A 12,537-nucleotide genomic window follows, 5' to 3' on the forward strand; every position below is an offset into this window, starting at 1 on the left:
TGAGACGATGGGTTGACCAGGTAGTCAGGCTTGTGGATCTTAGGTAGTTGGTAGAATTGGGCAGTGCAGGGTTCCCAAACAATGAGGTTGGAAGCTGTGGGTGGGAGATCCCCTGAGGAGATGAAATTGTGTGTGGTCTGGGAGATGATGGTTTGGTGATGGTGGGAGGTCATGGTTGAGGGAGCAGTAGGAGGTGTCTTCCAGTTGGTGCCTGGCTTCAGCTGTGTAGAGGTCAGTGTGCCAAACTACCACTGCACCCCCACCTTTGATTTGATGGTGAGGTTGGGATTGGAGCAGAAGGAGTGGAGGGCTGCATATTGTGAGTGAGAGGTTGGAGTGGGGTGGACAGGTTGAGGCGGTCAATGTCTTGGTGGCAGTTGGAAGTAAAGAGATCAAAGTTGGATAATAGACCAGCATGGGTGTCCAGGTCAATGGGATGTGTTGGAGGTGGGCCAAGGGGTCCTCAGAAGGTGGGCGGGAGTCCTGATGAAAAAAGTAAGTTCTGAGGCAGTGTGCGCAGAAATGTTCAACATCACGATGCATATTGAATTCTTTGATGCGTGGATGGAGCGGGATGAAGGTAAGGCCTTTGCTGAAGACTGATCACTCATCCTTAGTGAGGGGGAGATCTAGGGTGGATAGTGAAAACTTGGCTGGGCTGGGAGCTAGGACCGGAGCTGGGAGTGGGGGCAGAGTCTGTAACAGGAGTGGGCGTGGTGGTAGGGAGAATGGGGTGGAGTTATTTGCGGAAGTGGTGCACTCCTCAGGGTTCTCGGGGGGCAGGGATGGTGACAGTAGGATCCGTGGGGAGCGTGTCAGCAGTGTGCAGGTGAGTGGCGCCAGTGCGGGCAGAAGTAGTAGCGATGACGACAGCTGTGGGGGTGGAAGTCGCAGAACGCATGACGTCACTAATGATGCAGGGGGCGGAAGTGACGAAACACATGGAGTGGGTCAAGTCACAGGGCGGAAGTGGCTGTGGCAAAGGTGGGCGGGGGGGGGTGGACGTGTGTTCTCAGATAATCCTAGCATTGATCACAGCAGTGGCGGATCTGGTGGCAGTCACGGCGGCTGTTGGTTCTGGCACGGCCTCATGGCCATGTGGCCGAGCAGTTACGGAGGCCAGGGGAAGCTTCTGGACTGTTCGAGGAACGCTGACTATTGAGGTTGTACTTACAGTTTTTGATGTTGAAAATCGTCTAGAAATATTGTTTGTTGAGAATATAAATTCTTCTGATGATATAATACAGCAGTTCAAACCTTCCAGCTCAGCACCGTCCCCATGACCTGTCCCACCTTCCTTCCCACTTATCTGCTCCACCCTCCTCTCCGACCTATCACCTTTACCCACACCTCCATCCACCCATTGCACTCTCAGCAAACTTCTCCCCAGCCCCACCCTGAGAGGCTCCCAGCCTCATTCCTGATGAAGGGCTTTTGCCCGAAACATTGATTTTCCTGCTCCTCGGATGCTGCCTGACCTGCTGTGCTTTTCCAGCACCACTCTAATCTTGACTCTAATCTCCAGCATCTGCAGTACCCACTTCTGTTGACTTTAACCCTAATGTGAATCATCTTCCAAGGATGCCTACCTTGAAGAAGTTCTCCTCCTCTACAACGATCTCAGTGAGTCTCTCTCTCACTGCAAGCCCCAGGTCATCTCCTCTGCCCTGAAGCTCTTCAACCACGTCCTGAAACAGCAACATCTCTTTCCGCAGTGCCTGCCTCCAGAATCAACTTATCCCACATGGAAACAGAACCACATTCAGACCAACACAGTTTGGATCTGAACACAATAACCAGTAAAGACTACAAATTCAAAACCTCCAGCAATGATTCTCCTCCCAGATTCTCCGCTCCACACTTGCAACCATGCACTACCACCTAACCTCTTGACAGTCAACTATGCCTCAACTGATTTCCACACTCTCTCAGAACTGCAAAGGACCACGAATGTATTATATCCTCAGAAGAATTCATACTTTGAACAAACAACATTTTTACACAATTTCCAACATGAAAAACTGTTAGTACAAACTTTTACATTCCCACCTCAATAGTCAGCGCTCCTCAAACATTCTAGAAGCTTCCCCGGCCTCCGGAACTGCTCAGCCACCATCAGCCACGAGGCCGTGCCAGACACCATCACCACGGCGATCGATTACATCATTTCCGCCCTCGACGACCGACAGTTTGCAGCCACAGCTGCTCATGCTGCCTCCATGACTGCCAGACAATCAACTGCCATTGCGACCGCCACTAGATCCACCAACACTAGGACCAACCGAAAACACACTTCCACTCCCCCCCCACCCACAACCACTTCTGCTCTGACATCACTGATGCCATGCGTTCTGCAACTTCCACCCCCTTCACAGCTACTTCCGTAGCTACTTCCGCCTCCTACTACTTGATACAAACCATGCATTTCATCACTTCCACCCTCTTACATCATCAGTGACATCACACATTCCACAACTTCCACCCCCGCAGCGCCACTGTCGCTACCACTTCCGCCCCACTGCTACTGCCCCACCGAATTCACTTCCACTTAACTCGATACTGTCCTCTCCCCCCAGTCCAGGAACTCTCCATAGATGTTCGAGATACCACCCCTGCCCTCCACCTCTTCCAACACTTCAGTTTCCCCGGCCCCCAACGTGTCATCTTCACCATGGACATCCAATCCCTCTACACCTTTATTTGCCTTCACCAGGACCTCCAAGCCTGCCATTTCTTCCTCTTCCAATGTCCCCACCAGTACCCATTTGCAGATGATACGAAGATAGGTGGAGTTGTGGACAGTGAGGAGGGCTGTTGTCGGCTGCAGAGGGACTTAGATATGATGCAGAGCTGGGCTGAGGAGTGGCAGATGGAGTTCAACCCTGCCAAGTGTGAGGTTGTCCATTTTGGAAGAACAAATAAGAATGCGGAATACAGGGTTAATGGTAGGGTTCTAAGTCAGGTGGAGGAACAGAGGGATCTTGGAGTCTATGTACATAGATCTTTGAAGGTTGCCACTCAGGTGGATAGAGTTTGTAAGAAGGCCTATGGAGTATTATCGTTCATTAGCAGAGGGATTGAATTCAAGAGTCGTGAAGTGATGTTGCAGCTGTACAGGACTTTGGTTAGGCCACAGTTGGAGTACTGTGTGCAGTTCTGGTCGCCTCACTTTAGGAAAGATGTGGAAGCTTTGGAGTGGGTGCAGAGAAGATTTACCAGGATGTTGCCTGGAATGGAGAGGAAGTCGTACGAGGATAGGTTGAGAGTTCTCGGCCTTTTCTCGTTGGAACGGCGAAGGATGAGGGGTGACTTGATAGAGGTTTATAAGATGATCAGAGGAATAGATAGAGTAGACAGTCAGAAACTTTTTCCCCGGGTACAACAGAGTGTTACAAGGGGACATAAATTTAAGGTGAAGGGTGGAAGGTATAGGGGAGATGTCAGGGGTGGGTTCTTTACCCAGAGAGTGGTGGGGGCATGGAATGCGCTGCCCGTGGGAGTGGTAGAGTCGGAATCATTGGCGACCTTTAAGCGGCATTTGGATAGGTACATGGATGGGTACTTAATCTAGGTTAGAAGTTCGGCACAACATCGTGGGCCGAAGGGCCTGTTCTGTGCTGTATTGTTCTATGTTCTATGTTCTATCCTTCCACTGACACTAATTCGTTTGGCTGAACTGGTCCTTACCCTCAACACTTTCTCCTTCGAGTCCTCCCACTTCCTCCAGACAAAAAGGGTAGCCATGGGCACCCGTCTGGGCCCCAGCTATGCCTGTCTCTTCATCGGCTACATAGAACAGTCCATCTTCCGGAGTTATGCTGGCCCCACTCCCCACCTTTTCCTCTGTCACATTGATAACTCCATAGGCGCCACCTCATGCACCCACGAGAAGGTTGAACAATTCACCTACTTCACCAACACATTCCACCCAACCTTAAATTCACCTGGACCCCGTCACCTCCGTCCAAGGCCCCAAAGGAGCCTTCCCCATCCATCAAAGTTTCACCTGCACTTCCACACATCATTTATTCTATCCATTGCTCCCGATGAGGTCTCCTCAATATTGGGGAGACCGGATGCCTTCTCGCTTCAGAGAACATCTCCAGGACGCCCACACCAATCAACCCACCATCATGTGGCTGAACATTTCAACTCCCCTCTCGCTCTGCCGAGGACATGCAGGTCCTGGCCTCCTCCACCGCCACTCCCTCACCACCCAACACCTGGTGGAAGAACGCCTCATCTTCTGCCTCGGGACCCTTCAACCCCAGGGCATCAATGTGGACTTCACCAGTTTCCTTATTTCCCCTCCCCCCAACTTACCTCAGTTCCAACTTTCCAGCTCAGCACCGTCCTCATGACCTGTCCCACCTGTCAATCATCCTTCCCACCTATCCGCTCCACCCTCCTCTCCGACCTATAACCTTTACCCCCACCTCAAACCACCTAGTGCAATCTCAGCCACCTTCTCCCCAGCCCTACCCCGACCCCTTTCTCATTTATCTCTCCACCCCCAAAGCTCCCAGCCTCATTCCTGATGAAGAGCTTTTGCCCGAAACTTCGATTTTTCCTGCACCTCGGATGCTGTCTGACCTGTTGTGCTTTTCCAACACCACTCTAATCTTGACTTCACATGTTTATTTGCCTGGCTAAAAGGGTGGCCTCTTTCCTCATGTTCATGATCATAGGATTTCTATCAGAGGTGAAGGGACAGTAAATTATTTAGCAATTAAAAGTGAGCTTCCAATTTTTTCTTCATAATTTGCAGCACCAGGCATTAGAAGCTAGTTGAGGTCTAACTGTGGCACGAGCAACATCTGACAAAATTGTCTCGCAGCCAAAATCCCCACTGACAATCCAGGACAGTGTCAAGGAATATGCTGGTGGGAAAATGAAAGAGGCTTCCCTCCCTGGCTGATCTACCAACCGCAAACCTTTTGGTTAACAGCCGAATGCAATGACCAGTTATTCTGTCCAAATCTCTCACTTCTCACTGATCCAGATTGAATTCCATTTACCAATGATCAGCCTGTCTGACCAGCATGACTATATCCTCCTGTAAGCTAAGACTATCCTACTATTTACCACCCATTACTTTTGTATCATAAAGAACAAATAAAATTTACAGCCCAGGAAAAGGTCCTCCAAGCCTGAGCTGATCCAAGTCTACTGTCTAAACCTGTCGGTCAATTCCTAAGCATTCCTCTACTCACGCACCTGTCCAGACACACCTTAAATGAATCTACCATGCCTGTCCCGACCACCTCTGCTGGCAACGTGTTCCAGACGCCCACCACCTTTCTGCGTGATGTACTTGCCGCGTGTATTCCCCTTAAACTTTCCACCTCTCACCTTGAAAGCGTGACCTCTTGTCTACACAAAGTCCAACAGCACAAGTAGCTACATTTCCAGCACTACAAGATATATCCCACACTAGATATGCTTTCCCCCCAACTGCTCACATGATTACCTGATCTCTAAGGCACTCAGAATGAATGCAACATAGTTTTAACGAAAAGCTGATTTGTATTATTTTTGATCCCAAATAATTCACTGAACCTGTGGTATTTACAAACATCAGAAATTGGTCCAGAAAATGCAGTTTGGATGTAGACAACATCATCAAAATCTAATACAAACAGATACTAGGGAACTCATTGCTGCTTAAGCAATCCTGATAATCCACAAACCCACTTTACAAACAGTATGAAGGTGGACAGTCTTTACCCAGTGTAAATGTGTTGATGTACAGCGACATTGTGATCATTTTCAAACCTTATCACACAAATGTATTGATATTTTACTGACAGTTTCAGCATCTTTAATACAGCTGGGTTTATTAATATCAATGCAAACTGCCCAATGACCAAGATTCATTTCTTGTTGTGAGTAAAGGCAAAACCATTCACCTGCCATTCTTTGTGAATTTGCTGGATATTTGCAAACAGCAAATCCTTTTACACAAACAGAGCAGGTGAACAGGATCCATCCAGTGTCACTTCACTGGTGTGTTAACAGTTCGGATGACAGCATGAATCCCTTCCCACACTGGATGAAACAACACTCTCCCCAGAGTGAACAAGCTGGTAGTTCAGCAGGTGAGTTGACTGAGTGAACATTTCTTCCCAGTGTGAACTTGTCGGTGTCTCCACAGGTTGGATGATTGGTTAAATCCCTTCCCACAATCAGAGCAGGTGAACGGTCTCTCTCCTGTGTGAACTCGCTGGTGACTGAGCAGGTTGGATGATTGGTTAAACACCTTCCCACAATCAGAGCAGGTGAATGGTCTCTCTCCAGTGTGAACTCGCTGGTGTATCAGCAGGTGGGATGACCGAATGAATCCCTTCCCACATTTGGAGCAGGTGAATGGTTTCTTCCCCGTGTGAACTTGCTGGTGACTCCGCAAATTGGATGATTGGGTAAACCTCTTCCCGCATTCAGAACAGGTGAATGGTTTCTCTCCAGTGTGAACTCGCTGGTGTATCCGCAGGCTGGATGAATGGTTAAATCGCTTTCCACAGTCGGAGCAGGTGAATGGTCTCTCTGTGGTGTGAATTTGCTGGTGTGTCTGCAAGTTGGAAGACTGAGTGAATCCCTTCCCACAGTCAGGGCAGGTGAATGGTCTCTCCCGAGTATGAGCTCGCTGATGTATCAGCAGGTCAGATGACTGAGTGAATCCCTTTCCACACTGGGAGCAAGTGAATGGTTTCTCCCCAGTGTGAACTCGCTGGTGTTTCCGCAGGCTAGATGACTGAGTGAATCCTTTCCCACAATCAGAGCAGGTGAATGGTCTCTCCCCAGTATGAACTCGCTGATGTATCTGCAGGTGGGATGACTGTGTGTATCCTTTCCCACACAGGGAGCAAGTGAATGGTCTCTCCCCAGTGTGAACTCGCTGATGTATCAGCAGGTGGGATGACTGAGGGAATCCCATTCCACAATCAGAGCAAGTAAACGGCTTCTCCCCAGTGTGACTGCGTTGGTGCATTTCCAGACGGGATTGGTAAAGAAATCCCTTCCCACAATCACCACATTTCCATAGTCTCTCCCCAGTGTGATTGCGCTGATGTTTGGACATTTTAGACGAATCTTCTCAGATGCTTCAACATACACTTATTATGTGTTCCTCCCCAGTGTGAACAGTGATTTTTCCTTCAATGTTCAAGATCCAGAGATAATCAGACTATGATAAACAGGATTATTGTCAGGTCTGGATGTCGTTTTGTTTGAAATCTTTCATTGCAGATCAACCTTTCAAACAGAAAATAAATGTATCAGGAGAAACCAGAAAAACACACAAGCTTTGAAACCTGACAGAAATTAATCTGGTCACTTGTGGAGATGACACTTAGGGAAACTGCTGGATTATCATTAATATTTAACTGGTTCATAAATGTCCTTCAGGGAAGGGAACCAGTAAGTATTTGCACCAAACTATAGAAAGAGATAGAGGTGGGAGTGACAGGAACAAAGGAGAAGCATTTTATAGATCTACAAGTCAATCCTTTTCCTATTTTCTCCCATACCCTTCAATCCCTCCGAAGGGCGAAGAACAAATGCATAGTTTTAGGGAGATGGGGTGCTGAAGGTGGTATTTGGCATGCTTGCCTTTATTGGTCAATGTAATGACCAATAAAGGCACCTGGGGTCAATTCCACCCTGAGTGGATTTTACACATTCTCCCCATGTCTGCATGGTTTCCTCCCACAGTACAAAGATATGAAGGTTAAATGGATTAGCCATGGAAAATGCAGGGTTAAAGGAATAGGGCTCTTCAAATGGTTGGTGTCAACTTGTGGGCCAAATAGCCTGCTTCCACACTACGAATTCTGTGATTGAGTATAGGAGTTGGGAGGTCACTGACATTGGTGAGGCCAATCTTAGAATACTGCGTTCAATTCTTGTCTCCCTGATTTCAGAAAGATGTTATCAGGTTAGGACTTATCCACTTAATGGTCAGTTCCTATTGTTACTGAAGAGACCTTGTAGGTTCATGGTTCCTTGAAAGTGGAATTGCAGGTAGACAGGATAATGAAGGAGGTGTTTGGTACATTAGCGGTTATTGGTCAGTGCATTGAGTATAGGAGTTGGGAGGTCATGTTGCATCTGTACAGGACATTGGACAAACCATTTTTCGAATTTGTTCAATTCAGGTTTCCCTGCTATAGGAAAGATGTTGTGAAACTTGAAAGAGTTCAGAAAAATTTACAAAGATGATGTCAGAGTTGAAGAGTGTGATGGCGGTCAGGCAGCATCCAAGGAGCAGGAGAATTGACATTTCGGGCATAAGTCCTTCATCAGGGATTCTCCTCGAAGCATTGAATCTTCCTCTCCTCGGATGTTGCCTGAATGGCTGTGTTTTTCCAGCGACACACTCTACAACACTGAGCTCCGGTATCTGCAGTCCTCACTTTTTCCCGACGTTAGGGATGGAGCGTTTGAACCATAGGTAGAGGCCGAACGGACTGGGGCTATTTTCCCTGGAGTCTCGGAAGCAGAGAAATTATCTTATAGAAGTTTACAAAAGCATGAGGAATCTGGATGAGGTGAATAGTCAAGGTCTATTTCCCAGAGTAGGACAATCCAAAACTATTGGGCATAGGTGTACCATAAGAGGGGAAGGAGTTAAAAGGGACCAAAGTGGCACTTTTTTTTTAAGCAAAGGGTAGTGCATGTAAGGAATGAGCTGGTCAGCATGGATGAGGATCTATTTCCATGCTGTACATCTCTACGAATCTATGTTGTTAAACTTGGAAAGGTTTCAGAAAAGATCTACAAGGTTATTTGCTAGGAGGCTGAATAGGCTAGCGCTTTTTCCCTGCAGTGTTGGAGGCTGAGGGTTATCTTATAGAGGAGCATGGATAGGATTAATAGCTAAGGTCTTTTTTCCCTCAGGTGGGAGACTAGTAGGCATTGGTTAAATGTCAGAGGGAAAAAGGTTAAGTGACCTGAGGGACAAACGTTTCACTCTGAGGTTGGAACAATCTGCCAGAGATGGTGGTAGATGAAGGTACAATTATACTGAAAAGGCATCTGGAGGGGTATATGAATAGGAAGTGTTCAGGAATATGGGCCAAACGCTCACAAATGGAAGTGGATTAGTTTAGGATATCGGGATGAGTTGGCCTGAAGGATCTGTTTCCATATAATTCTGACTGTAAATGCTTTAGCAAAATGGTGGAAATCTGAAAGTAAAAACAAAAAGTGCTGGAGTGACTCAGCAGGTCTGGCAGCATCTGAAATGGTGACAGATGCAGGGACTTTGCAACCTTGAAGACATGTTTAGATAATCATACAAGGCAGTACCATATAGGTTACACGCTGAGTGCTAAAAAAACGGGACTAAATAGGTGCTTGATGACCAGCTTGGATAGAATGGGAACACTGTTCAACAATTTTATATCAGAGACTCTGATCCCATTTTGTTTCTCTTTTCGGGAGCAGGCAGGAGCAATAAGCAGTGAAGAATGCAAATGATATGTTGGCCTTCATAGTGAGAGGTTTCAGGTAGAGGAGCAGGGATACCTTTTGGTCAGGGCCTTTGTGTGCACCTTTTGTTCTCCTTTCCCAAGGAAGGATATTTTGGTTACTGAGAGACTGTAAACAAGGTTCACCAGACTGATTCTTGGGATGCCCCAAGGGATCCTTTCATATCCGCCAAATGCAAAACTTGCGCTCACACCTCCCCCCTTACTTCCCTCCAAGGCCCCAAGGGATCCTTCCATATCCGCCCCAGCATCTGCAGTCCTCACTTTTTCCTCCCTTGATTCTTGGGATGTCAAGACTCAATCCTCATTTAATCCTCCTTTTTTTTTGTCTTCCTGAGCTACTGACTGCATCACTAATATTCTACCTCCAATTTCCTGATCTGAATCCAACCCATCTAAGCCTACATTTTAGTTCCTAGCCCCTGTCATACTAGTTTGAAATGCAACTGACAAAAGCCCCCACGAGGAAATTTGTTCCAGCTCTGCCCAGAGGCAACCGGTCAGGCTTGTAAAGGTACCACGTAATCCAGAAAAAAATTACAAGAATGTTGCTCGGGTTGGAGCATTTGAATTATATGTAGAGGCTGAATAGGCTGGGTCTATTTTCTGTGGAGTTTCAGAATCTGAAGAAATGGCAAGACATCATATAGAAACTGTCCCATTGAGCAGACAGTGTGGGTTCATGAAAGGCAGGTCATATTTAACTAATTCACGGGAATTCTATGAGAATATTACGAGCACAGTGGACAAGGGGGATGTGGTGTATCTAGATTTCCAAAAGGCTGCTGCATAAGATAAAGATGCATGGCTTTAACGAGGAGGGGGGCAATATATCAGCATAGAGAAAGGATTGGTGAATTAACTGGAACCAAAGAGTGGGGATAAATGAATGCTTTTCTGATTGGCAATCAGTTTGTCGTGGTGTGCCTCAAGGATCAGTATTGAGACCACAATTATTTCCAATCTACAAAGATGATTTGGAATTTGCAGATGACACTGAGATGTGTGGCAGAGCAAAGTGTGCAGAGGGATATAGATGATTTAAGTGAGTGGGCAAAGGTCTGGCAGGTGGAGTACAATGTTGATAAATGCGAAGTCATCCATTTTGGTAGAAATAACAGTAAAAAGAACTCCTATTTGAATGGAAAAACAATTGCAGCATGCTGCTGCACAGTGGGACACGAGTGTCCTTGTGCATGAATTACACAAGTCTGGTCTGCAGATAATTAAGGCAAAATGAATTTGGTTCTTCATTGCGAAAGGGGTTGAGTTTAAAAGGTTTTGTTGCAGCTGGAAAGGGTGCTGGTGAGGCCACACCTGGAATACTGTGTGCAGTTTTGGTCTTCTTACTTGAGAAAGGATGCACCGGCACTGGGGGTGCAGAGGAGGTTCACTAGGTTGATTCCGGAGTTAAGGGGGTTGGCTTATGAGAAGAGACTGAGTAGGCTGGGATTATATTCACTGCAGTTTAGAAGAATGAGGGTGGAATGTTATAGAAACATATAAAATTACGAAGGGAATAGATATTTCCACTAGTGGGTGAAACTACATAGAGGCCATAGGCTCAAAATTAGGGGGAGCAGATTTAGGACTGAATTGAGGAGGAACTTCTTCACCCAGAGAGTTGTGAATTTGTGGAATTCTCTGCCCAATGAAGTATTGAATCATAAAGAATTGTAGAATCCCGACAGAGTGGAAACAGGCCCTTCTACACAGCACCAACCCTCTGAACACCGTGGTGGGCGGCACGGTGGCACAGTGGTTAGCACTGCTGCCTCACAGCACCAGAGACCCGGGTTCAATTCCCGCCTGAGGCGACTAACTGTGTGGAGTTTGCACGTTCTCCCCGTGTCTGCATGGGTTTCCTCCGGGTGCTCCGGTTTCCTCCCACAGTCCAAAGATGTGCAGGTCAGGTGAACTGGCCATGCTAAATTGCCCGTAGTGTTAGGTAAGGGTATGGGTGGGTTGTGCTTCGGCAGGGCGGTGTGGACTTGTTGGGCCAAAGGGCCTGTTTCCACACTAAGTAATCTAATCTAATGAACAGTATCCCACCCAGACCCCTTTTACTCTACATTTATCCCTGACTAATGCACCTAATCTCCACATCCCTGAATACAATGGGCAATTTAGCATGGCCAAGTCACCTAATCTGCACATCTTTGGATTGTGGGAGGAAACCCATGCAGACAATCTGATTTCTCTTCACAGATGCTGCCAGACCTGCTGAGCTTTTGCAGCAACTTCTGTTTTTGTTTCTGATTTATTGCATCCACAGTTCTTTAGATTTTAATTTACCGGGCATTTCTAACTCAAGCCCAGCAGCCTATTTATATTTATATAACTGTGTATTTATAAAACCTCCCAGCCCTCTAACTCAAGTTTTCCCTCGATCTCTGTTTTCTCTCCCAATCCCTTCACACTCAGAATCCCCATTCAGAGCAACACTGCACCTACACAGTTCATGGTCATGTGTCATGCTGCTGGTCATGCCCCTCATTCACTCCCATTGACGAGAGGACAATCCAACTCTCCTCCTATTGATCTGAAGCTGCCATCAATAGAAGGGAGTGGCGGGATCCTCTTTCTCTGCCCTGGGATGAGCTTCATCATTCACAATGAACAGGGCAATATCACAGGGCTGGTGTCCATTCAACCCACTGTACTCTCTCCCTCTGGAGATGTGGATCTGTCCCAACTCCCCCGTCATTTGCCCATAGCCCTCTAAATCTTTTGAGAATAATTGCTGAATCTGCATCCAGCTACCGGTAGTTCAGATTGTTCTAGATGCTCAGAACTTACTGAGTAAAATTATCTTCACATTTTCACCCTGCATTTTTTGCCAATTATCTGAAAGTGGTTACTAAAAATTGTGACAATTTTAATAATCTCTCTCTGCAGATTAAATATCCTGGAAACAAATCTGCACCTGGATTTAATCACTGTTTAAACCTTCTGAGCTCCAAGGACAATTATAGCTTCTGCTACCTCTCCATAAAAGAGAAACCCATCCCAATTTTAATTTATTAGTGTCATAGAGACGTTTGGCTCA

The 12,537-nt window shown here is 46.8% G+C and overlaps 1 protein-coding gene across 1 annotated transcript in view; it reads right to left on the minus strand.

Annotated features, from left to right (window-relative positions):
* Positions 1–5,816: 5,816 nt before the first annotated feature.
* Positions 5,817–12,537, minus strand: part of LOC122564677 (uncharacterized) — a 70,181-nt gene continuing 63,460 nt past the window's right edge. Inside the window, exon 6 of the mRNA XM_043719753.2 lies at positions 5,817–7,251. Within this exon, the coding sequence (XP_043575688.1) occupies positions 6,092–7,078 (987 nt within the window). The 5' untranslated portion in view covers positions 7,079–7,251 and the 3' untranslated portion in view covers positions 5,817–6,091. The remainder of the gene's footprint in view (positions 7,252–12,537) is intronic.

The sequence above is a fragment of the Chiloscyllium plagiosum genome, unplaced genomic scaffold (assembly GCF_037043375.1).
Source record: "Chiloscyllium plagiosum isolate Xiang-an unplaced genomic scaffold, Cpla_swu_hap1 HiC_scaffold_21, whole genome shotgun sequence".
NCBI classification, from domain to species: Eukaryota; Metazoa; Chordata; class Chondrichthyes; order Orectolobiformes; family Hemiscylliidae; genus Chiloscyllium; species Chiloscyllium plagiosum.